The sequence below is a fragment of the Thamnophis sirtalis genome, unplaced genomic scaffold (genome assembly GCF_051295495.1).
Source record: "Thamnophis sirtalis isolate CommonGarterSnake01/CBP01778 unplaced genomic scaffold, rThaSir2_p1.2 scaffold_4, whole genome shotgun sequence".
Taxonomy (NCBI): domain Eukaryota; kingdom Metazoa; phylum Chordata; class Lepidosauria; order Squamata; family Natricidae; genus Thamnophis; species Thamnophis sirtalis.
In genome coordinates, this window is record NW_028261384.1 from 119,740,814 (window position 1) to 119,767,312 (window position 26,499).

Sequence of the window (26,499 nt, forward strand, 5' to 3'; positions counted from 1 at the left end):
GGGATCGGCAAACTTAAATACTTAAAGAGCCATTTGGACCCACCCTTCCGGCCTTCCGCAAAGCAACTAAGACCTGGCTGTTCCGGCAGGCCTGGGGCTGAATTTTCCAGCCCCATCCGAGGTTACGACTGTTGCTCTATTTTAAATGGTTTGTCTTTTATTTTTATTTTGTAGCCCCCTCCCCTCCAGATTGTTAGCTGCCCTGAGTCTCTCGGGAATAGGGCGGCATACAAATTAAATAAAACCTTAAACCTTCCCACAGAAAACACCGGGAGCCACAAAAGTCCTAACCGGAAGCCCCCTGTTCAATTCTGGAGCTGACCGGAAGTTCAGTTCCCCCACCATAGAGTCTCCTCCTAGCGCGGCGTACTTTTTCCTCTACCTGTCATAAACAAAAGTCCTGTCAATTGTGGAGACAACTGGAAAACCCTCCCCTTGCCATAGAGTCTTCTCCTGGCGCACTGTGCTTCTCCCCCGCCCCCCACACCGGAAGCTCCTCTCAAAATTGTGGCACCGACCGGTGACGGAGCCGCAGCAGAGGAAGGAAAGAGCCACATGCGGCTCCAGAGCTGCAGTTTGCTGACGCCTGCCCTAGACCACCATCTTCCTAGTACATTCACTTTCCTCGGAAGCTGTTTTGGCTTCTCCACACATTTGTGACATTTTTAAAAAAAGCTGTTATCCCAAACTTGCAGCTGCCATCTTGACATTTTTTTTAAAACCCACCCCACTCTAGGACACTCGTGGCCCATTTTCAGGTAGAAATAGTTCTTGGTCCTTGGCGCTCTCTGAGCTTGGTTGTTCTCTTAAAGACATTTCTTTACCCAACTAGGTAACATCATCAGTGCTAAAAGAAATGGGGGTTTGCACTGATGATGTTACCTCGTTGGATAATGAAAGGTCTGCAGGAAAACAGCCAAACTGAGAGAGCACTGAGGAGCCCACAGTTCAACTCCGAGCTACATATATTCTCATTATTGGTAGAAAAACTCTTCTCTCCAAATTGTTTTGTGCCTTCAAGCTCACATTGCAAGGGTTTTGAGAAGTGGTGGGCAATTTGCAGTCATGTAGGCACTGGAGATGCTAATTTATACTTTGCTTTGTTGTTAGTTGTGAAGTTGTGTGCGACCCCATGGACAACATTCCTCCAGGCCTTCCTGTCTTCTACCATCCTCTGAAGTCCATTTAAGCTCAGGCCTACTGCTTCAGTGACTCCATCCAGCCACCTTATTCTCTGTCGTCCCCTTCTTCTTTCGCCCTTCCTTTCCCAGCATTAGGCTCTTCTCCAGGGAGTCCTTCCTTCTCATTAGGACGCCAAAGTATTTGAGTTTCATCTTCATCCTCTTATCCTTTGCTAGAGATTCCCTTGCTTCCAATTTGTGCTGGCCAAACCGCTCAAGAGCCAAATTGGTCCAGAGTTCTCCAGTTGGTGACCTCTAGTTTATGTCCCTATGAATCAGCTTTAGGGCTAACAGCCTGATTCTCACCCATCTTTCCCAGTGCCTTTTCTGCAACAATGGAGTAAGATGGCATCTTTGTTGGGCAAACTACTCAGCCTCTCCCCTGGAATGACATAATGGATAAGAGAAATGTTATCTCACTGCATCTAAGTAAGTTGAGATCACAATTTCGGGGAAACCACCGGTCTATCCAATCCACCTTAAAAGATCTTCCTCTCCCCCCCCTCCCTCCTTCTCTCAATTGCATCTCTCCGGGTCCCCTGGGTGTGAGGAAGGGAAAGAGAGAGAAGATCTGTGCATTTTAGAAGTGGGGGGGGGAGAGAAAGGGGGGGAGGCTGCTTTGGCTAGGAGATGCAGAGAAGGAAGAGAGAGAAAAACAGACAAGGGAGGAATAAGAGAAGAGGAGCCCGAGAGGAAAAGAGAGAGAAAGAGAGGGAAGTGGGGGGGGGGGAGATCTGAGATAAGGCAAGGAACCTCCCCTCCAAATAAGAAGAAGTGGGGAGAAAGAAGAACGACTGAGGAGGACAGCAGAGAAAAAGCTGAAGGAGGGATTGCAGAGAAGGGGAAGGTGGAAGAAGAAAAGGAAGAGTGAGAAAGGGGAAACATAAGAAAAAAAGGGGGGGGAAGACAGGTGGAGAAAGAAAAGCGGGAAGAGCAGAGGGGAGGGAAAGCAGAAGGTAAGCCGGGGAAAGAAGAGGGGTCAGCGCGGAAGAGGCTAGTCCGCGGGGAGGCAAGGAGAGGCGGTGGGAAAGAAAGAAAGAGAAAGAAAAGAAAAGATAGCGAGAAAGAAGTAAAGTTAAGGGCGCCTCGCGGGCAGCAGCGGCGTCTCCTTCCCGCCACCCTCCGGATCCAGCGCCAGCGCCCCCAGTCGAGGAGCGGGCAGTCCCGCCACTCCGGCGCCTCGAGGGGGGGGACGAGGCGGCGGAGGGGGGCAGCTCTTCCACACGCTCGCCCCCCTCTCCCCGGCGCGCAAACTCTTCACGGCCGGAGCTCCTTCGCTTCCCCGGACGCCACCCGAGCATCTTCCGCATCTAATTGGCGTGGGCGGCGTGGGGGGGTGGGGTGGGGGGAGTTGGTGGTACCCCCAGGAGAAAGGGCGGGAGGGGGAGGAGGAGGAAGATGAAGATGGAGGCGTCGAGGAAAGAGACCTAGGGAGCCGGAGAGTGAGAGGGCATGGAAAGGGCAGGGGGCTTCCGAGGATGAGGGCTCGCTCGCGGGGCGCATAAGGGCCGGTCGCCAGGAAGCTCGACTTCCGTCTCTCTCTCCGGAGGCTGCGAACGGGGGTCTTTGCCGCGGGATGCTGAGGAGGGGGCAGCTCCGGCTGTAAGCCCCCTCCTGACCCACCAGGATGTGGACCGGAGCTGGCAGGGGACTCTGTCTGCTGGGAGCGCCGGGGCTGCTGCTGCTGCTGCTGCTACTGAGAGCAACTTGTATGGCTGGTAAGAGAGAGAAAAGAGGGGGGGGGGCAATTAGCTTGGAATGTTTTTTTGGCTGGGGAGGTAGGTGGGAGATTGAATTGTTTGTTGTAAAAAGAAAGGATGGACAAAAGGAGGAAGCCAGTCCCAGTGGAATCACAGTCAGGGGTAACTCTCTCACCTCTGCCCCCGATCTCTATATATATATGCACAATTTTTTTCCATTCAGATTTTGGGAGCAGGTGGGTGCGTCTGCCTCCCTCCCTCCCTCGTGCATAAAAAAAGACCCTTTCCTTTATGGACACTGGCTAATCAGAGATGAAATCAATTGTTCTGAGGGGAAGATTTTCTCCGTCACGTTCTTTCCGTTCCCTCTCGCTCTTCATCCATCTGCTGTATGCACCTTTCCCAACACCTGATCAGCAGCCGCTTAAATTGATCCCCAGGCTGAGATCACACCTGTGCTGTTCCACCGCCCCAGCCTCGGGACACGAACCTGAAGAAGTGGCACCTATAGAGAGGCAAAAGTGTCTCTGAGCATGTGAAGTTTCTTTATCCGTATTTCATACAGTTGGGGAGTAGCCTTGATTTGTTCTCGTTTTTTTGGATCTTTTCCCATGGCTGGGGAGGGAGGTAGCCTGCCAGCCCCGGGGTTCCACATTTCGGCATTTTCAGTTTGGGCTTTGGACAAGTCTGTTTAGGAAGGAAGGACAAAGAGAAGGAGAAGAACTTTGGATAATCTTTATGACAAGGAGTGGCAAACAGAGAGAAAGATACATATGACATTTCTTTGCTCCAGTCCTCTCACCATCTGCTTTTGCTAATTTACCTTTTTTTTTCCCCTTTTCATTTTCCTCTCCTCCCTCCTTTTTCTAGTGCAATTTGTTCCTGCAAAAACCTATGAGGACTGGTGGGCATACAAAGAAACACTTCACGGAAGCTTTGTGCCAGGTACAAAATTCTCCATGCCTGGATAGTGGTTGTGGGGAAAGCTCCAAAGAACAGAGAGTAGCTTGTCTTCTTTAAATGACCTCTTGAGGTTCTCATCCTAGGTATTCTTTTTAGGTCTGTGACCTCTTCATGGGGGAGATATTTGCCATGAATTGACTTTTCTTGTGATCAAAACATTCATTGGGGCCACTGACTATCCCTCATGTATATGTCTATTATTTTTTGTTACAACATCCTATTGACTCAATGCTCTATGGTTCCCAGCCACAGAATATTATAAAGATCTGTAGCTGAGTCTGAACTGGTATTTCTCTTTTTGGCTGATGATTTCAAAGAGGGCTTAGCAGAAAACACTTGCTTTGGATTCAGAATTCCAGCTAAAAGGTTCAAAGAGTGACTGACAAGAAAACTTATGCTGGGAACTCTTGATGTTGGCTTTTTCCAACATGGTGCCATCCAGATGTGCTGGACGATCTTTCCCGAGATTCTCTGATGGCATGGAAATTATGGGGAAATGTAGACTAACATATTTGCATTTTGCTTGGTTTGGGGACAAATGACCCAATCATTTGAAATTATTTAAAGGAGCTTCTTACACTCTTAAAGCTTGGCTAGGGGGCAGCACCAAGTCAAATTTGGCTAATTTCAAAAGGCTTAGCAGAATTGGACCTGACTTGTATTTGCAGAGTGGACTATTAGGAAATTCTAAAGAATTTGGCTAGTCTGGAGAATAAAAAATAAATAAATTCCAAGATGGGGCAATGGCCAACAACCCCAGTATCATTGCCAAGAAATTAATATGACAGTTCCTACAAAGGCTCTAGGAAAGTCAATCCCCCCCCAACCCTTTAGCTTTCCTTGTCATTACAAAGGTTAGAAGGACCAAGAAAGCAGACTGTGTATCAATTGTTTAAATATTTATTTTTGTTTTGGGTGAACTGGAGATGCTTCCATGATAAGAAGAGGCATTCCTCTGATTGCTGAAGCTGTGGGCCACTACAAGGCTTATTACATTGGCCTGCCAGCCCGAAATGACCCTTTACACTGACCCATCTAAGCTTGCCTAAAATAAAAGGTGGGGGGGCAGAGAATGGGGAACTGTCATGTATTATTCCAATTATGGAAGGATGAAAATCCTCTGACCCAGCAGGTAATTTTATATCTGCAGACAGTCCTAAGCTGAGGTCTATAGGAAATAATAACCAAATGAATGATGAGGGAGTGAAACAGAGCAGCAGGTTGATAAAGGAACTGGATTGCTGGACCATATTCTTGGTTAAGACATTTTGCTCCTGGGATGACATTCCTACGCCCAATTTTCAAAGTTTGCCGCTTTCTATATCTGAGCCAAAGCCAACACAGTCTTGCAAATTGGCTCTTTAATAAATTCAACACTTGCTTTACTTAACACTTCCTTTATTTCTATCCTATCAGTCGACATAAAACAGTGTGTCCAAGGACAGGCAGCATTCGATAATAGAGGGGAATGGGTGTAGGCAACAGTGTTTCTGGGGAGGGGAGGGGGACACACATTCATTATGTTGGCCATAGTCATATGCTCCAAGCTCCCACCCCTTTTATATTATGCTACCTATGCCACACACATTAAAAAAAAAGAGTGATGTTTTTATTATATGGTGGTGGCCACAATATTGATTTTGGATAGATTCCTTTGGGTGTCCGTGAGAATATTTCCCTGGATCAGAAATGGACTGCTGGTTGGTTTCTCACCCTTCTGTTTGGAAGCCTTGGTGGCTTTCCTCCCTCTATCATCCCTGTTCCATCTCTTTTCTCAGCCAGGATTAGATCACTTTCCCTTCCTCCTTCCCCTCCAGGGCTACTTCCAAACTTCCAAACATGGCGGTGGAGGGGAAATCAATTCCCCATTTCTGTTTTAGGCAGGTTTAGCCCATGCAAATTTGGAGCACATCTGCATAATTTATTCTGAGCTCAGGAGTGGGGTTTCCTCTGCGAGGAATTTTGGCACCTCTTCTAGGCAGCCCATTAGGAGGGAAGGCCAGAGGAGAACAGCTGCCTCACGGGTGACCCTTCTCCGCGTCGAAGGCTGGGGACGCCTCGCAGAGTCCCAAGGGTGGTGGTGCCGAGGAAGAGGAAGAGAGACGTTGTTGTGGTCTTCCTGCGAGGGAGGGGACGCGGCTGGGGGGAGAGCGCTACTGCGCCGCAGCTGTACACAGTGCAGAGCTAAGGTGGGGGGATGGGCTCAGCTTGGCAACTGCAAGAGGCTGCATTAATATTTAATATCTCCCTTGCTTGTTCCAGCAATGCAGCGAACAGGAGGCGAAGAGAAACAGTCACAGTAGATGGGTGGGTGGCTGGGTGGCTGGGCTGATGGGGTGGGCTTGTGAGTGTGGGGCAAAAAAACAGGGGGCTCTCTCCTTCCATCACCCCACCCGCTGGACCTGCCTGGAGGAAGGTGGCAGAAGGAAGAACAGGCAAAGCTCTGATTGGAAAGGGAAAAAAATTAATAATTAAGTATACACATATAAATGAGGATACAAAAAACTGCCAGAACCACCGAGGGGCTGGGACTGAATCAAGCCAGCAAACGCACATACAAAAAATGAAGTATGCCCAGGAAAGACAGCCTAGAAACATAGTTTGACTAAATGGCATGCACACACATTTTTTTTTCTTTTATTGTTTAAAAAAACAGGCATCCAGAGAGGATACTAAAAGTCTCTATATTTGTGCAGGCACACACATTTACTTCGGTGTGTACAGTTTGTGTGTATTGATTCTAATGCACCACCTGATGACAATTTGCATTCTGTCAAAATAGCACAAGTCTTTCTCCTCCTTGTGGCGTATGGCTCCTATAATCCTTGGGCTGGGGATGATGGACATTGCAGTTAGCACAACTGGGAAACGTCCATTTGGGACTGACTGAGGCAATCCAAGAACTGACACAATATCATGCCTACTCAGTGATAATCTCCTAAGGCACCTCGGGAATGGTCCTGGGAATTGGAGACACATGTTTCCCCTGCCGATTTTATATTTGCAAGTACCGGAGGGTCTTCAGGGAAATGTGGCCATTTCCAACATCACTGCCCCGTTGCCATCCTTCAGTGCCTCAGATTTAATCCTACACTGATTTGCAGTTCCATCCAGCTTCTTGTCTATATTGTGTTTCTTTATATTATCTGTGTGCATAGATGCAACCAGATGAGGAGGAAACACACTGAAGTGCTTGTAATCTTCCTTCACCCGCCCACACACATTGGAGGCTGTTTTCAAACAAATGCACACGCACGCACAAACACATACACAGAGGTGCATTTGCTGAATGGCTCCCTTGATGCCAACACTCTCCCTTGTCTATAATTGCACCCTAGAGAACCAGAGATAAAAATATTTTCTTGGCTGGGAGAATATGTTTGTTTTTTATTTCCTTCCCTCCCTCCCTCTCTCTCTCTCTCTCTCTCTGTGTGTGTCTCTTTCTCTCTCTCTCTTTTTAGGTCCTCCGTTCTGGGGTCTTGTGAATTCAGCGTGGAGCCTCTGTGCCATTGGCAAACGCCAGTCTCCTGTGGATGTCAACACAAGTCAAATGATTTTTGATCCCTTCCTGCCTCCTCTCCGACTGAGCATTGGTGGAAAGAAGGTGGGTCTGGGTCTCTAAGGTTGATGGGAAATAATTCCCAGCTCAGCCTTCCTTATCTGAGGCTCTCTGCAAAAGGTGCATTTGGGGAATTGCCTCTCCAAGCCTTTTGGAGGGCACCAGCTTGGGGAGGGCTATCCTCCCAAGCATCGGTGACTCCAGGAGTGCAGCCATTATCATAAAACAAAATGAGTTGCACTAATGGCTAATTTCTGTAGCACCTAAGTGCAAGTAACTTCACCCAGCATTGAAACAATTTGGATTCATTCCAGATTTTCTTATATTACTTAGTGACAGAACCGGAGATCAACCCTTTTGTTTCGCCCTCCTCAGCTAAATCCCCAAGGTGGTGTGCAAAGATGAATCTACTAAAGTCCTGGGAAGATCCACTCCTTCCCAATCCCTCCAAGGGCCCAGAGTTCCTAAAGATGTTTCAATCACTCTGAGGTTCCTTTCTTTGGCTGTAGGCTGTGGGGAAAGAATGGCATTCCAGCAATAAAGGGGAAATTCAGGTAGTGCTCGAGTTATGACCATATTGAGACCAGGATTTTGGTTGCTAAGCAAGGTGGTTGTTAAGGAATTCATGCCCAATTTTAATGAACTATTTTGCCCTGGTTGTTAAGTGAATCAATGCAGTTAAGCAACAATCACATCACCCAAGAATGTTGCAAAACTCTTGTAATTATGTACCATTTGCCAAATGCCTGAATTTGGATCCTGGGGATATTGCAACATAAGTGTGAGAACTGGTCATAAAACGTTATTTAAAATGCCGCTGTAACCAGGGGTGGGCTCCTACAGGTTTAACAACTAGTTTGCTGAGCATGCATGCACAGCCTACAGAATACTTACATTTCGGATTACTGCTTGGGAAGTAAAACAGATAAAAGTAGGTCTCCACTTGCTCATGGGAGCGAACTGGTTGGCTCCCAGATGATCTTCAGTGCTACAGGTTCACCCGAACCAGTCTGTATCAGTAGAATCCCACTGGTACAGACTGAATAGTCGTTAAACACATAGTTGTAAGTCAAAGGCCACCTTTATATTCTGCCATTCCTTCATGAATTGAAGGCAGTATATGTAACACTCCTTCCTATTTTCCCCCACTTTGGGGAAAGTCCAACTTGGCCCAAAGTCCCCCAGGGGCCTTGTATGTCTGAAGGAGAACTGGAAGCCCTCTCCAAGCCCAACACCTTTGACCGCTCCAACACTATGTTATATAACACAGAAACTGCATGTTGTTAGATCAAGCTTAATGTTTAAAGAGTTTCATAAGTCCAATTTATCCCAGGGGTTTTTTTGCTTTCCACTTGCCTGGTTAGGGAAAAGCATTAACATCTTTTCTGCCCTCACCAGAATGCTGCCAGTTGTTTTTGTCACATCTCAAGGGCGCTGGGATTGTTAACAGGTCGTAGTGAACCATAAACTGAACTTGTTGAGTAGCCAAATTATCATAGATGCTCATTTGATGATCTGTAACCAACCAAAGTTCAACTGTCCAGACCCAAACATCACAGAAGGAAGCTGATATGTAGAGAAAGTGCCATTTTACATGTCCAAGTGAAGGAGATTGCAAGACTAACGCCCTAAGGAGCGTTAGTCTTTGGCAATGTGGAATGAATTGATATTTAATAGATGACCACATCCATAATGGAGCTCCGTTTTCAGCTGCAATGGCCCTCTGCAACCCTCTGCCAGCAAAAACGGAGCTCAGGGGGGCCAACAAGCAACCCCCCAAGCTCCGCATTTGCTGTCAAAAGGCTGCAGCAGACTGTCGCAGACAAAATAAATGTTGAGCTGGCCACACCCCAACACACATACCCACGAGGTCAAATACAACCCTGATGTGGCCCTCAAATCAAGTGGCACCTCTGATCTATGACAATTCACTACAGCCAGAGTTGGGCTGCTGCCGGTTCGGACAGGTTTGGGTAAACTGGTTGTTATGATTCTGCGCAATTTGGCAATTTGGCAAACTTCCACCGCTGGCTGGCCCCGCCAACCCCATTCTGCCCCACCCCACCCTATCTCACCTTGCCCATCTTGGCTGGTGGCCCAAGTCACAGCTGCACCCAGCTACTCTCTGGCTCACTCACCCAGACCATGCGGTCCAGCTGATCTCCGCACCTTGCCTTCTCTGCTCAGTGTGGCTGCCCACAAAGGTAAGACACTCGGCTGATGGGCCGCCTTGAGGAGGATATGGTTTGGCTTGACCGCCTTTCAGGTTTCACTCTCACCATCCTACCACCTGCATATCACCTGCTCGGCTTCATCTCGGGTCAGGGCCCAGGGGACGCACCAGTCCCTGGCTGTGGCCTTCCCTGCGGCCTCTGCCCCCTGCCAGGCCGCCACCGTGAGAACAGTGCAAATCCCATGGGCTAGAAGGTAAGGCTGAAGGCAAGGAAAGAAGATCCACCCTGGGTTTGCTGTGCTCCGCTAAATGACTGCCTCGGTGGGCAGGGGGGCGACACACAGCGAGGCTCGGCAGCCTTTCAGGCCCAGCTTCAGCTTCCACAGGGCCTTCTGGGTAGGAGGCCTGAGAGAAAATGCCTCCCCTGAGGGCCATCCACTTGCCCATCCACTGGCCGGGCAGGTCTGGAAGCGGCATGTCCCTTGTCACGGGCTGGATGTGGGACCCAAGGCGGAGCGAAGGTCGAGCAGGCAGCAGCCCAGAGCAGGGCCCCAAAAGGTGGCCAAGCCTCACCATTCCCCACCACCACTAAGAAGCTTGCAGCTGCCACTCTTTGCCAGCGTGAGAAGAGTGCAGCCACCGCTGCCGCGTTGGTTCCGGCCAGCAAAGGGGTGGCTGCTGTAGGCTTCTTGTGCTGAAAAAGAGGCAGCTGCTGCAGGCCAGCGTCTTGAGGCGGCGTCCTGTGTCCAGCTGCACCAACAAAGGCCAGAAGTAGCCATTTCTTGCTGCAAAAACCTTTTTAAAAAGGCCCAGCAAGAGATGAGGCGTCAGAGAATCACCGTTGCTGTTGCTGCGCAAAGGTAGGTCTAGCCACCGCTGCTTCGGCCTGCCTGCGCCCCTCCACCTTGCTGTGACTGACACCGAGTTGGCCACACCCACTCAGTCACATGACACACACACCCCCGAGCCCATGCCCACCCAGTCAGTCATTAGGGCAGAAAACCGGTTAAAATTTTTGAAGACCCACCAACTCACCGCAGGACAACTCGCCGTGAGACAAGAGCTACATGTTGAAGAAATAGACGAATGGGATTGTTAAAGGATGCCAAAGGAGGGAATAAATAATACATGAATGAAAAAATTTCAATTATTTTTTAAATGCGTTCAAATAATTAAATTGAATTGTTGCATTGTCCGCAATGAGTTGTCCTGTGGCTAGTTGGCCATGGCGAGTTGTCCCATTCCACAATGGAATGCCATAAAGTGGCCCTCTTGAAGGCAACCTGCACCCTTCGGGGACAAAATGGGACTGAAGATGTCCTCTTGGAGTGCCCCGACCAGTGTGCTAAACATTTCACTGCTCATGCTCCTTCCGCTGTGGTAGAAGGCAATAGGACATGGTCTTCAGGTTGATCTGGATGCTTTTTCAGCCTTGCAGATTGAGGTTGGAGTCTGACCGGCCACAAATTGAGTTGTTACTTTGGCTTCTTCAGACGGTTAGAGGTGGGATAAGCAATTGGATTTGGAAGTTGATTAATGCCCCTGAGGAAGAAGGTGATGCCTGCTTCCTTGAATTAGGTGGTGATGATGCTCACTTTTTATCCAGCGCTGGTAAAGAACTTCCCTCCCAATCGTTGACCTTTCCTTTTTAGGGTAAGTTTAGCAGAAGATGCTCACATGGCAGCTTCAGGGGATTCTGGAAGGAGCAGATCATCTGGTTATCCAGTATGTGATACAGAAACAGCCTCCACTGTCACTATTGTCTTCTCCTGCAGATTAGTGGCACCATGTACAACACCGGCAGGCATGTCTCTTTTCGTCCAGATCCGGTACAACTGGTTAATGTTTCAGGAGGACCTCTGCCGTATAGTCACCGGCTCCAAGAAATAAGGCTGCATTTTGGCAGTGAAGATGGATTTGGCTCGGAACACCGGATAGATGGTGACAGCTTTTCTGCTGAGGTGAATACAACTCTTGGTTCAAACAGGAGTAACACCACTGAAGGTGTCCTCTGCAGATTTACTTAAGGTTGCCTCAGGGATGTTGATGGGAGGGTGAGGTTGATCAAAATCTGCAAGATGGAAAAAAAAGAAAAGGAGGGAGGGAGGGGGGAGAGAGATGGAGGGAAGGAGAGAGGAAGGGAGGGAGAGAGAGAGAGAGACCTAGAAAAGTTCTTTTTTTTTTTTTACATTGGCCACTCTAGGACTTTCTGTTAGGTGCAAGAAGAGTGGGTAACCTACCTCTTGATAGCCCTCTCTTTTTTGTATGTGTGATTCAGCCGATGAGGAAGAGTTAGTTTAGTTTGAAACAACCTCAGGGCTTTCTTGGGCTAAAATTAATCTCCCATAGCTCTGCAGTTGACTGCATTGTAGTGTTCAGCTACCCATTAGCTTCAGTCATTTAAATAAGTTATGCAAACAGGGCCAGCGCATACATACTGGCACTGAGATAAAAATTAGTTTCGCTTGTATTAGAATGCAAATTTATCTCACATTTTTGGGTAAGCAATACACAAATCAACTCAGAAATATTGTTGGGCTTAGCTGCACGAGGTTTATTTCCTTTTGCTCCTTGTCTTCATCTAATGAGAACTTTTAATACCAGACCATGATAGTACAAAAATGCACTACATTAGGAAGAATTGTTTGCAATAACTCATTAAGCAGAACTGTGAATAAAAACAAATGTTTCAAGGAGTATGAATTAAGAAGAGATACAAATTTTGGAGTCAATTTTAAACAGTTCTGAATCTGGAGAAGTGAGAAAGTATTTTTTCATTTATTTACTTACTTGTTTATTAAATAAATGTATATAGCTGGCTAACTCATACAGAGGTGAATTTTGAGTAGCTCACAACATTACAAATCCGCAGCGTAAAACCCCACAAATCTCCATCCCACCCATGTCATCAGCAACACAATCAAATCAACCTCTTGATGGGCCCTGCCTCCATTTGTGGTCCCCTGACAAAACCTCATCTTCAGGGCCTTTTGGAAAAGCAACAGGATGGGGAGCCCAATCATACTTTGGGGGGAATGATGTTCCCTAGAGAGGGCCCACCACCAAGAAGGCCCTTTTTCGTGGTCTCATCAATTGTACATCACTACTACGGTGGATGGGGCCTATAGCATTTCCTGACTTCCCATCCCGGTGACCTGGGTAAATACGATAGGGGAGAGGCAATCCTTCAAATAGCCTTTCTCCAAAGCCATTTATCACATTACTTTCACTAAGTAAAACTGAATTGGAAAGAATCACTTTTTCCTCTTTCCTCTCCCTTAGGTGCAGTTGATCCACTACAACCAAGAACTCTACCCCAATATTTCCGAGGCTTCGCGCAATCCCAATGGTTTAGCTGTCATTTCTATCTTTGCCAATGTAAGTGCCTTGCCGTGGCTGCTAGGGGACATCAGGTGGGGCTTGAATAGGCGAGAGGAGGTGGGAAGTCAGGCAGTAAGGAGCAATATCTTGGATGGATTTCCATTTGCAGATTGGACCAAATCCTAACTCTTTCCTGACCAGGCTGTTAAACCGAGAAACGATTACCCGGATCTCCTACAAGAGTAAGTGAAGCCAGCATGACAGATGTGGATCATATAAGGAAGTTTTTGTAAAGGTGGCTGAGCGTTGAAAACTTAATTTTTTAAGACTGGAGGGGACCGAGTGGGAATTAATATAATATAAGAGTTCCTCTTGAAATATTGAAGTTAGCAAAGCTTCACTGTGCCCGGTAGTTTGTTTACCTTCAGCAAAAGATTTAGGGAGGATATAACTGTTGACTATGACAGCATGAAAATTTTTGAATACGTGATTCTGTGGCCAAATGGTAGAATTGCTACTTTTGATGTGTTATTCATTAGTATTTATTTATTTATTTAACATATGGCATATCATTCATGGACTTGCAGTATACATTAACATTTTGCCAAGATTTTAAAAAACACACACACACAATAAAATATGAATGTTAAAAAGATCTGCATTCAGAAATGAATGTCTTACTGATTCATTACCATCTTTCCCCCTGAAAATAAGACAGGGTCTTGTTTTTTTTTTGATCCCCAAAATAAGTGCTTGGCCTTATTTTGGGGGGGGGTGTCTTATTATTTTTGAGGTATAGGAGGCAGCGAACATGATCACCTCATGGCTGCTGCTGTGTTGCAATATTTCTGGGGAGGGCTTATTTTCAGGGGGGTCTTATTTTAGTGCATGCACTCAAAAGTCCAATTGGGCTTATTATCCAGGGAGGTCTTATTTTTCGGGAAACAGGGTAGTTTTTTGGAAGTGTTTGAAAAGATCACAACCGGTAACTAAATGGATCTCACCAGCCGAGTTCTGTCCACATTCTTAAGGTAGCCATGAATCCTATTTCAACAGATGATGCTTATCTTCTACACGATCTGAGTCTTGAAGACCTTTATCCAGAAACATTTGGTTTTATCACTTACCAAGGATCCATGTCAACCCCTCCATGCTATGAAACCGCCACCTGGATTCTCATTGACCGTCCCATCAATATTACCTCCGTTCAGGTAGGTGGTCCCTAGGGCCCATCACTGCTGGGCAAATTCTCTTTAATTCTCTTTTTGTCTCCCTGCCTTCCCTTGCCCTCTTTGACCCCATTTGCTGTCCTCCTGGTGTCCTCCACCATTCTTGAACACTTGTCTCCCATCCCTCTGTTCTCCAGATTCACTCCCTTCGTCTTCTCAGTCAGAACCTCCCTTCTCAAATTTTCCGGAGCATGAGTGACAACTCGAGACCTCTCCAACCCCTTTTACACCGAAGCCTTCGGGGCAACCGAGACCCACGGCGCCCCACTAAACGTTGCAAAGGAGCCTCCTACAGGCTACATGGTAGGTGACCCAGGAATCCCATGTTAAGAGCTCTTCCTTTACACTCCCATTCCACTTCTTCGTCTCTCTTCTTTTTTAAGCTTTCCTAAAAGTTTCTCAACGTGGAAGATATTTTTTCCTTTCTACCCTCTTAAGTCCCTTATCTGGTTGAGTGGTAGGGACGAATGCAAGATAAGTTGGCAGTTTCAGAGCTGAGCAAGATCTAAACCTGAGTTTCCCCCAGCTTTCATACAGATAGAGCAGGGGTGGTATTCACTTACCTTCCCTACCGGTCCGCAAATGGAGCGTGCGCCACCTCCATGCTTGTGCACAGCCTCCTACTCATGTGCTTTTGGTGAAAAAAGGGCCTGAATGGGATGCCATAGAGCCAGGGCGGGTGGGTGGAGCCAGCCACGATTTCCACTACCAGTTCGGGCAAACCGATCCAAACTGGTAGATTGCCACCTCTGAAATAGAGCCACTGTAGTTGGGCTGCAAATATTCAGGTGGTAGAAAAGAGATGCAAAAACTCTTGACACTTTAGTACCCCCTAGTGATCATGCATATGTTTGCAGCCCAGATCTTGAACTATAATACCATGGGGTGTGTGCACTGACACAGAAGCTAGACCCGGAATGGCGAACCTATGGCACGCGTGCCAGAGGTGGCATGTAGAGCCCTCTCTGTGGGCACATGCACCATCGCCACTTCTCTTCTGGTTTCCGGCATGCACATACGTAGTGGACAGCTTGTCTTTGTGGATGCTGGAGTGCCAGAAAACAGCCTGAAAATGGCCTGGAAAATGGCCAAAAATTGCCGAAAACTAGCCTGAAAAGGCCTGAAAATGCCCCAAAATGGACCAAAACCAGGTATGTGGGTGCCAGCCAGCTGGTCATTGGTTTTCTGGTGCTCCAGTGCATGCAAAGACTAGCTGGCTGGCGTGTGTGTTTGTGCCAGCCAGCCGGTCTTCGGGTTTCCAGCATGTACATGCACACCAAACAGCTGGTCTTTGCACACGCTGGAGCACTGGAATTGTGCATGTACATGCATGTACCGCTGGCCTTTGGGTTTCTGGTGCTCCAGCACACATACATGCACACGCATGTTCCGGTTTGGGCACTCAGTGCCAAAAAAGTTCTCCATTACTGAGCTAGGTTACTGCTCTCAGATGTCACCTTGTCACCAGCAACGTTGTCACCTTGAACAACCAACGCAATTGGCTTATAAATGCAACTGGGGAGTCTATTTTGCCCTTTATCTGGGGGAAGTAAAATGGTTTATCCCAACCTGAAGATAAGAACAATTGGGAAATAATTTGTCAGCCCTGTAGCATAGAATTTTTGATGACTGCCTCATCAAGAGCTAAGCTTTTCAGATTTTCAAAAGCCTTTGTGAGCTCAATGACATCCAGGTGTGTATATATAATGTATTAGCCACCCATCTTACCAAAGGGTAACTGGTGGAATGGGGTAACTCGCCACCATCAATTTGCCACTGGTCAACTTGCTGCAAGGCAATTCAACAGTTCAATTTAATTATTTAAATAATTTTAAAAATATTTTAATTTTTGCCATTCACATTTCATTTTGTCTCTCCTTTGGCATCCTTCAATTCTGTTCCACAATTTCTTCGATATTAGGGTACTTTTTGTCACACGGTGAACTGTGCGGTGGCAAGTTGGCCATGGCAAGTTGGCTATAGCAAGTTGTCATAGACCCAACTCTGGGCAGTTTACAGTTATATACAAGCTGAAACATAATAAAGTGAAAAACAAACTTGTCCAACCCCCTGCCTAGGCAGGGAAATGGCAGAAAGACAGGAGGATGGTAGGATGCTGGGCATATATGGTTGCACTCATGGGAGCAAGAAAACAAACAGATCATAAATTTCTTGACAACTGTAAAGAAAAGGAGGAAAGGCCAATTTCCCCCTCCCCTCCTTCCTTATCCCAGTATGGATGTACGTCAGGGGTGGGATTCAACCAGTTCGGACTGGTTCAGGCAAACTGGATGCTAATTTTACATCTGGTTCGCCGAAAGGACTGACTGGCCCCACTCCTGCCAGGAGTCTCCACGCGGCCCATTTTGGATGCCAGGTAAGTGCAGGGCCTGCGCAGAGGCTCTGGGAGGGTGAAAAACAGGCCTTCTGGAAGCCCTCTGGAGGGCCCCCAGAGGTTGGGGGAGGCCATTTTCGCCCTCCCGGAGGCTCAAGGAAAATCTCTGGAACCTGGTGAGGGCAAAAATGCCCTCCCAGGCCATGATGCAGGAGGCCAAGTAGGCCATGCCTATGCCTACCCAGCAACCGGGCAGAGAACTGGTTGCTAAAAAATTTCAATCCCACCCCTAATGTACGCCCCCATTTTCCTGGACTAAAAGACCATGATGTTTTTGGTAAAGTTTTCCTGTTGTGCTTGCAAGAGCTAGCAGAAGGCATCTCTTTGGATTGAGTGCAAGGGCTTGGGTGAAATTACCCAAAGCTTGTCAGTTTTCCTTTCTTATTTAAGCCAGAGCAAGAAGAATGGAAGGGATGAACCAGTGAGATGTTCGTTTCAGGAAGCAACTCCAGTTTTGTGCCGGCCATTAGAGTAGGTGTTACAGGTAGTCCTTGACTTACTACCACAATTGAGCTGAACATTTCTGTTGCTAAGTGAGAAACATTTGTTAAGTGAGTTTTGCTCCACTTTACAACCTTGTCAGAGTTGTTAAGTGAATCACTGCAGTCGTTAAATTAATAACATACTTGTTAAGTGAATCTGGCTTTCCCATTGACGTTGCTTGTCAAAAGATCAAAAAACGTGATCACACAACCTCGGGATACCGCAACCGTCGTAAATCTGAGTCAGTTGCTAAGCCTCTGAATTTTCATCACATCACTGTGTTGTAAGTGGGAAAAATAGTCTTAAGTCTTTTTTTCCAGTGCTGTTGTAACTTTGAAAGGGCACTAAGCAAACTGTTGTAAGTCAAGTGCTACTGTATTTTTTGGAGTATAAGATGCACCTTTTTCCCTCAAAAAAGGGGGTGAAAAATTGGGTGAGTCTTATACATTGAATACAGCATTTTTGGCCTCCTGAAACCCCGCCCCCATTGCAAAAATTGCCATGCATAGCCTTCAGGAGGCTTCCAGAGTGGTCTTAGGAGCTGGGCAGGGCAAAAATGGGCTGTTTTTTGCTTGTTTCCCCCCCCTCCCAGCCCGCAGCAGGACTCTATAAGCCTCCTAAAGGCTATGTATGGCTTTGTTTTGATTAAAAATGGGCCCGTTTTTGCAAAAATGAGCCATTTTGGGAAGATTTGCAGAGTGCAAAAACTTTTATTTTTTAATTTTGCCTCTTCAAAACCTTGGTGTGTCTTATACGCTGAAAAATACGGTACCTCTACACTCTGAAGGAGACAGCTTTGGAAAAGAACAAGTCAGAGTCACTGTTTTCTTCCTTATTATTAGGCTGGGTTTGTATAACTGTTAAGTCTTTAGCTTTGCTTAACACTACATAGATGTTGAGATGCTCTGATAAAGACGCTCGTGTAGAATATTGTGTTGTCTTGGTCACCCAATACTTAAAGGCAGTGTTTCTTAGTAACTTGAAGATGTGTGGACTTCAACTCCCAGAATTCCCCAGCCAGCTATACTTCTTCAACTTCTGGGAGTTGAAGTCCACACATCTTTCATTTATCAGAGAAGTTGAGAACTGCTGAACTATGGCTGGGTTTTCACAGCTCATTGTTCTGCAAACATCCCAATACCTTTTTAATCTAGTTCTTTTCTGAACAACACACAAAGCAGTCATTCTTCCAGCCCCTTCAGAGCTCAGAACAGTTAACCTGGGGACCGGCACTGGGCTGGGCTAGGTTTTGGTTACTAACATAATTAAAAGACACTCCTGCTAGTGTCTTCTGAAAAACAATTCTCAAAATCTGCTTGATTCCGAATGTCACCGCTGTATGCACAGATTCGCACTATTGCAAGGCATCATAAACTTGTGAAACGGGAGCGAGAGGCACAGCAGAGGGTTAAAGGCCCAAACGGCATCCTACGAAATGAAAAGGGGCAGCCTGGGTCACTCAGTCCTCTCCCCTGCTTTGTGGGAGAATGAAAATTAAAGCGAACCTAGACAGATGAGCAAAGAAATTATTTTCCAAGATTGGGGCAGGCGGCAGGAAAGATTAGCCCCAGGGAATGCATCTGAAGCAAAGGAGATTTAGTCTTAATTCTTTTCTTCCATCTTTTTTCTTTTTGCAGTTGATGGAACACAATCTCCCAAACCAGGCATGTAGTTTTGGTGCAAGCTCCCGAACGTCTGAGTGTCTCCGTCACTCAAAATTCAATGTCCGACTGAGGAAGCTGCAACCACCCATCTCTGAATGATTTCCACAGCTTCCATTGTGGGAAAGGCAACATGTGGGGTACCAGGGAAGCAGGCTGGAATACTTGCCTTGGGGTGTTTGGAAAACTCTGATCACAATAGGGTTGGGTTGCCAAAAGCTTAAACAATGAAATTAGGGTTATTAATTTGCAGAATACGGCACGTCTTCCCCCCAAAGCTATAGCCTAATATTTAAAGATGGCGGGAACACCCAGAAGTGTGAGGACTAGAATCTTTGCACTGCCTCCTTGCTAAAGCAATGCTGTCTATTCTGGAGATCAAATTTATTCAAAATCTCTATTGGTCATAAATGTCAGGTGGAGGCAATGTAACCCAAATTATATACTGAGCTAAAGTGTATCCGGCAGACAGATGTAATCCCAACACTGAATGCACTTTAGAAATGCAGAGGAATATCCTCAATAATGTCCTAGTGAGACCCCCAGTATTATTTGGGGACCTCAATATTCTGAGACCTGCAGGAGCCTTGGGAGTCAAAATTATAGTGGGATAGTTTTCTCTGATGCGTAAAATGCCTTTAATCTCAGGAAGTTTAAAAGGAGGGAACTGCATTACATGGTGTGTAACCCCACAAATTCTAAGCTTCCATTGCTCTTTTAAAGAAGAGTTAACTTGGAACTTTAATCTGGGTAAAACTTGAGAGAATCTGGGGTGGAAAACAAATGTGATATCCCTCTCCACTCTATCCTGGGGTGTGTGTGTGAGAGAGAACTGATAAAATATGGAATCTGTGCTTATCATTTCATTCTGAATGGCCTTCAACACCCCTAACTGTGAAACAGCAGAGGGAATATTTTTATTGCCAAACGAACCCACCTTTTGAATATTGATGAGTATTATTAACTTGAGAAAAACAATGGTTTTCCAAACAAACTTCATTTTCTTTGGAGTGAAATTATTTCATTGAGACAAGGGCTTAATCCAGGGGCATCAAACTTGATTTCATTGATTGGCCACATCAGGATTGTGTTTGACCTCGGAGGGATGGGGGTGGCCAGGTGCGAGTGGCCAGGTCGACATCACTTGTGTCAGGGGCATCTGTGGCGGCCCGAGAACACTTCCTCTGAAAACAGGCTCCTGAGCTTTGTTTTCGGCTGCGATGACCTCCTGTAACCCTCTGCTAATGAAAATGGAGCTTGGGAGATCTGCACACAGCCCTCCCAAGCTCCGTTTTTCACTGGCACCGCAAGCCAGTCCTTTGAAGTTTCCAGGGCGGCCTGCAGGCTGGATCTAAGTACCCCATGGGTCAGATCCAGCCCCCGGGCCTTGAGTTTAACACCCCTGACTTAATCTGTCACTTTGATGTGGCAGGGTCCAATTTATACCATGTTGGAATTTGTCACACAGACATTCACGAAGGGCCAAGAAAAATTGGTGGCTGCAACTGCATGATTGAAGTGCTGCCCCTCCTCCCCCTTTTTATATATGTGGTATGTACCACAGTGTAAAAAGGGGTGGGACTGCAAGCCCAAAGCCTTGGCTTTCATCTTGACTTTCTTTTAACAGCCCCACACTTTGGTGCCCTGATTCATCATAAAAATTGTGATGTCAAAGGGAATGGGGATAACATATTGGACAGAAGGGGAAATGGATCTAACTCTCTTCATTTGTCTTTTCTTTTGCAAAGCGATGAAAATTCCCAGCTTTCTCCCTTCTTATATAGAGACACAATAACATTTATGGCCATTGATGCCACAAGAAACCTAACAACACGATCATAAATGCTGAGAGATACTATTTCTCCTTTTTCAAATGAAATAAATTCAATCCTGAAAGAGGGATGAGCCTCTGTTAGGTGTTGCAGAATTATTGGAAACAGAATTATTAGTAAATCTAGATTAGTGCTGTTCAGATGAGTTTCTGCAGCAGGGAATTTGAATATATCTTCTTCCTTCATCTGTAGAACATCAAGGCCTCCAGACATTGTGAAAGTTTCCTTTTAAAGCAATGACAGGAAATCTGGATGATAATGTTTTGTGGGAAACCTTCATAAAGTTGGAGAAACAGTGCAAACAAAACAAGCAACCTGCAATTTTCATCCCCCAGGGCCAAAGTTTTACCAATACTTCAATGACATCATGGCCATGATCCTTACTTAGAAGTAGGAATATATTTACATGCATTTCCATATACTGTACAGGCATACATATGAATGCATACATAGGTTCGAGGTTCATTTTATTTATATGCCGCCCTATTCCCGGCGGGACTCAGGGCGGCGCACAAACCCAAAGGAGGGGAAGGGAAACACAAGAACTACAACAAGGAGGAGAGCCTTCTCGGTGGTTGCTCCGACCCTCTGGAACGAACTCCCCGTGGAGATTCGGACCCTCACCACCCTCCAGTCCTTCCGCGCCACTTTAAAGATCTGGCTGTCCCGGCTGGCCTGGGGTTAAGTCTCTAACCCCACCCGAATTGTGTGACTGTTGTGCTCTCTTTTTAATATGTTGTATTGTCTCCATGTTGGAATATTGTTTGTCTTCCCCCCCCCCTTTTTGAACTGTGAGCCGCCCTGAGTCCCCTCAGGGAAAAGAGTGGCATACAAATAAAGGGAAAACTAAAACTAAACTAATACTAAACAAAAAGTACAGGGAATTTAAAACAACCAACAGCCACACGATTCGAGAAGGGGAAGGGAACTCATCGACCCCAGGCCTGCCGACACAGCCAGGTTTTAACGGCTTTTCGGAAGGCCTGGAGAGAGGTGAGGGTCTGAATCTCTGCGGGGAGCTCGTTCCAAAGGGCCGGAGCCGCCACAGAGAAGGCCCTCCCCTGGGTAGTAGCCAGATGACATTGGCTAGTATACGGAACCCAGAGGAGGCCTAATCTGTGTGATCTAATGGGTCTTTGGGAGGTAATTGGCAGCAGGCGGTCTCTCAAGTACCCAGGTCCAATACCATGAAGGGCTTTATAAGTGATGACTAGCACCTTGAAGCGTATCCGGAGACCAATCAGTAACCAGTGCAGCTCGCGGAGGATAGGTATAACGTGGGTGTACCGAGGTGCACCCACAATTGCTCGCGTGGCTGCATTCTGGACGAGCTGGAGTCTCCAAATGCTCTTCAAGGGCTGCCCCATGTAGAGCGCATTGCAGTAGTCCAGTCTTGAGGTCACGAGGGCATGAGTGACTGTTGCGAGTGCCTCCCGGTTCAGGTAGGGGCGCAATTGGTGCACCAGGCAAACCTGGGCAAATGCCCCCCTGGTCACAGCCGACAAATGATGTTCTAAGGTAACACTGCAATGCTCACATATCAATAGAAAATAATATTTGTAGCTAAGGGTTGAACTGTGGGGTACTTGGTGCTCTCTGAGCTTGGTTTCTTTTTCTTGCGGACATTTTCTTGCCCAACTAGTCAACATCATCAGTGTTAAAAGGCAGTGGGGTTTACTGTCTGTTTATATACAAGTGGCTTGCCCTGTCTATATTGGTGGGAGTGTTTTTGGTGGTTGCTTGATTGGACTTTGTTTTCTGCAAGAAAGCAACTGAGCTCAACAAAAACCAAGGACCCCACTCTCACATTCTGTCTCTCACATACACACACGTGCACACACAAGCAAAAATGCGCCTTCCCCCTACCCTATACAGAGAAAGCCTAGTCATGCTTCCTAGATAGAACTCTGTGCAGATATGCAGACACATAGTTTTTCAATGACAACCCCTACTCAGTTCTGAATTAAGATTCCTTATAACAGCTCCATGGAGAGTTGTTTATGGATAAACTCTATGCTACAAACTATGCTGGGCATTTGGAGATCCTGATCAAAAAAATATATCTACCAAAACACATGGGGACCATTGCAAGGACAAAATTAATCTACCAGCTCTATGACTGTAGGCTTTTTGCTTTAAAAATTTTATACAATGCCCTTAGCCTCCCAGAACAATTGATAAAATATTATTTTACACCCACCCACTCACCAATGTGGTATAATGAATGATAGATAGTTGAAATATTCTGGCATCAAAAAGATAATCTGGCATCAAAAGGATGATCCCAGATTTGGCCCTCTGGGTTTTCGGCTGCTTGAAATAACACATTTGGAATCTGATTGAACTGGCAGATCAACCCAACTTCAAAACAACAAAGGGTAGCCTTTTTTTGCTAATTGATAGAGTGCCAGATAAACCATGTGATATCCCCTCTGTGTTCTCCATCTCTTTCTCACCGTTTCTCTGCAGCTGTCTCTTCTTCCCTTATGAGTAAACTAGTCCTGATGTTCACAAACACTTGGATGAGAATCATATCTGCAGTTCATTCCACCCCAACCCTCCTTGTTAAATATTCATCCTGCTCACACATCTGAGTTTAGCACTGAAAGTGAAAATGGGACTTCTTGAGATGGTGTTTGATACAGCTCAAACTTTTACCTCTGTTTTATAACTAGGATGAACTGAAGGCAGATCTGGTTCAGCAAACCAATCTGGTCAATAAGCATGAGAATTTTGCCTCTTAGTTTTATTATTCATTTTCATTCATAACTTCTTTTCCTTAAAGAATTACAAAACAATGTTTCGGTCATTCAGAAATCCTATTGGCATGGATTGGAAGCACTTGAGTTTTACTAGTTGAGATATAGTACTGGGAAGACACATTTTTGAAAAACTTAGAGCAGAGATGGTATTCAGCCAATTCTGACAGATTCTGGAGAAATGGTAGCAGAAATTTTGAGTAGTTCGGAGAACTGGCAAATAGGCTGGCCCCTCCCTTGCCGCCTCCTGTCCTCCCAGCTGATCTTCTTTTGTTGTCCAGAACAGGAGAACGGAGCTGGAAAACAGGTTAGTGGGGTGGGGAGGGAACGGGGATCTTGCAGTAACCTTCCCCTGCCATGCCCACAAAGCCACATCCACAAAGCCATGCCCACAGAACCGGTAGTAAAAACATTTGAATCCCACTACTGACCTAGACGGTTTTATATCGGGCACTTGCTGGTGATACTTAAAAAGAAAATCTGATCCCCCAAGTCCACATATCACTTCTGCATTAAAAGAAGCACAGATCAAGGATCTGGGATGACTTCTCAGTGATCTCTGCGTTAATCTTATTTCCATCAAAAGCAGTGACTATCTAGAGATTGTCCTTTTTTAATTGTGAGGTTCTCTCCATCAGTTTCCAAGTTTGAGGAAGCACAGAACAGACAAAGAAAATCCTGTAACTTATTAAATAACCAATGGTGACCTTGGGAAATCACCAAAATTTCACTACATTTGAATCCAAAGGAGGGTTTTTTCAAAATTGGAAATAGGGTTGGATGAGCATCTGAAGATCCAAGTTTGAATTCTTATTCCATCTCAGGGTTCACTGGTGACTTCAGACCAATCACATTTCTCAGTTTAACCTACCTCAAACAAGAAGGATAAATCACATTGAATTTGGTAGAAGAATGACTGGTGGAAATGTAACAAATGAACAAAGCAAAGGGTTCTTTTATGTACAGTTGTACAATTGTAATACAAAACATCGATATTCAGCTAAGACAAGGACTTTCCTGCAGGCCAGGAGACAGCTTCTGAGGGTTTCTAGGCTTAACTGAGTAAGTCTGTCTAATAAACTGGTCCCAAATGCTAGGCTGAGATTAGAAATTGTGTTTTGATTATTGATTATTACTATTCGTTCTGCCCATCCATAGAGTATATGTTCTAGCTTTCCAGCACATTGGGATTCACAGCAATTTAATTGCCTCATGAAGATCTGGCAGTAGTTGATTTTCCAACATTAAAAAAGGAAGCACCTGGTGGATTTCAAGATTTACATTCTGCAGAACAGAAATAAATGGTTAGAGTGACCTTATTAACTACCGCTCCCATGGGGCTAGTCATTTCCTGGTGCAAAAAGCAAGAACTGAGAAACTGGGCCATCAGAAATAATTATGTGTAAAGCCGTTACCCCACAAGACAGAATTACCTGAGGAAAAAAGAATTAAGTATGAATCAGCCTAAGATTTAGCCAGCGGGAAAATCCATAAAGATGGATTCTACTGCCCTCTTGTGAAACTTGTTCCTAATTAGAGCTCTGGACTCTGAAAGTGGGGGAATTCGGTGCTGCTGTTGTCTAAGATGCAGAAACTCTGAGCCACAACTGCATCTTAGAAAGATGCTCCAGTGGCAGGAGGAAAGAGGAAGGCCTCAAAAAGCTGGCCTGTGGTGATCTAATGGCATCTACCTCTGTAAGCTCCAGTACTGAGACCATTCAGTTTTCCTGCTCCTTACTCTTTAAGGTGGCTCAGTGGCTATGATGCTGAGCTTGTCAATCAGAAAGGTCAGCAGTTCGGTGGTTAGAATCCCTAGCGCCACATAACGGAATGAGCTCCCCTTACTTGTCCCAGCTTCTGCCAACCTACCAGTTTGAAATCACGTAAAAAATGCTAATAGAAAAATAGGAACCACCTTTGGTGGGAAGGTAACAGCATTCCATGCGCCTTTGGCGTTGAGTCATACCAGCCATATGACTACAGAAACATTTTCAGACAGCATTGGCTCTTCGGCTTTGAAACGAAGATGAGCACCGCCCCCTAGAGTTGGGACGACTAGCACATATGTGTGAGGGGAACCTTTACCTTTACCTTACTCTTTACTGAAACCTCCTGATACCCCTAGGAATCTTTCTTAGCATTGCCTGTCTACCTTCAAGTAAGAGATGTAACATTGTTAACCCCAGGATGACAGATATCCCCCAAATCATGGGTATGTCCCCTCTCCCCAAGAATATTTTAAAATTTTACCTCTGAACTGTAAAGTCTATTTAGCTAAAATCCATATTCTCAAATATGTAAGGACTAAGGAGATAACTGGTTGACATTAGTTTCTAATATAACATAAATTCATTCAAGGTTCTTCCCCTCAATTAGCTCACTTCTTTCATCTGACTTTATCCCCTTTTCTGGACCGTAACTCCAGCATACCAATCTAATACTAGCCAAGTGTAACCTTTGACCTAACAAAAGTGATGCTAATAATACCTGGTCTGTCCTTGGTCTCCTGTTGGGGCAGAGTCAAGATGTGGTGGCCTATTACCATGATAAAGGAGCAGAACTGTCATGGCAACAGGAAATATTCTCCTTATTCCCTGACGTTCTACCCCAGGTGGCTACAGCTACAGATAATGGAGTCAGTCTTATCTCCCCAGGATAACAGGAATCAGAAACCAATGATGAATTGAGGAGATTTGTTTACCTGTGCTTCTTTAAAAGAAAGACGCATTGGTTGCCTGACTTTATTTATTATATTATATTTACAATGCAATTTCCATCAGGGACAAGGGGGTTCACAGAAAGTAGGTTAGTCTTCCATCCAGGCACTAACCAGATTCAGATGTGCTTGATTTCAGCAAGATGTATGTTCAAAACCATATCTTGAGACTTAAGATATCAGCGCTATACTTTGGTTACCTCTTTGGAATCTTAATCCACCCCATCCCACATATTCCTGAGCTCTAACGTCTTGGCCTTAATAATTATCCTCCCCTAATCCCATTCTTCTACCATGAAATTCAGGAGAATCCTCTGAATAACTCCTGTTACCACCCATAGATGTTCCCGCTAATCTACAACATCTTGCACTAGACCAGTGTTTCTCAACCTTGGCGACTTTAAGTCTTGTGGACTTCAACTCCCAGGATTCTGGGAAATGAAGTCCACAGGACTTAAAGTCGCCATGGTTGAGAAACACTGCACTAGACAATGACTATCCTGATAAGTCACTATTCAGTCCAGGAA

At 45.8% G+C, this 26,499-nt stretch overlaps 1 protein-coding gene across 1 annotated transcript; it reads left to right on the forward strand.

Moving 5' to 3' along the window:
* Positions 1 to 2,554: 2,554 nt before the first annotated feature.
* Positions 2,555 to 19,659, forward strand: CA11 (carbonic anhydrase 11 (inactive)). Its single transcript, XM_014061878.2, has 9 exons — positions 2,555 to 2,899; positions 3,752 to 3,826; positions 7,306 to 7,448; positions 11,352 to 11,537; positions 12,859 to 12,954; positions 13,067 to 13,139; positions 13,954 to 14,108; positions 14,264 to 14,429; positions 18,642 to 19,659. Exons 1-9 carry the CDS (start codon positions 2,809 to 2,811, stop codon positions 18,674 to 18,676), a joined length of 1,020 nt encoding a protein of 339 aa, XP_013917353.2. The 5' UTR covers positions 2,555 to 2,808; the 3' UTR covers positions 18,677 to 19,659.
* The last annotated feature ends 6,840 nt before the right edge of the window (positions 19,660 to 26,499 follow it).

Excerpts from the sequence above, each read along its gene's own strand:
- CA11 (XM_014061878.2), top strand. The coding sequence starts at position 2,809 with ATGTGGACCGGAGCTGGCAGGGGACTCTGTCTGCTGGGAGCGCCGGGG. Across the intron at positions 11,538-12,858 it reads GTGACAGCTTTTCTGCTGAG|GTGCAGTTGATCCACTACAA; the intron begins GTGAATACAACT and ends CCTCTCCCTTAG. Across the intron at positions 12,955-13,066 it reads TCATTTCTATCTTTGCCAAT|ATTGGACCAAATCCTAACTC; the intron begins GTAAGTGCCTTG and ends TTCCATTTGCAG.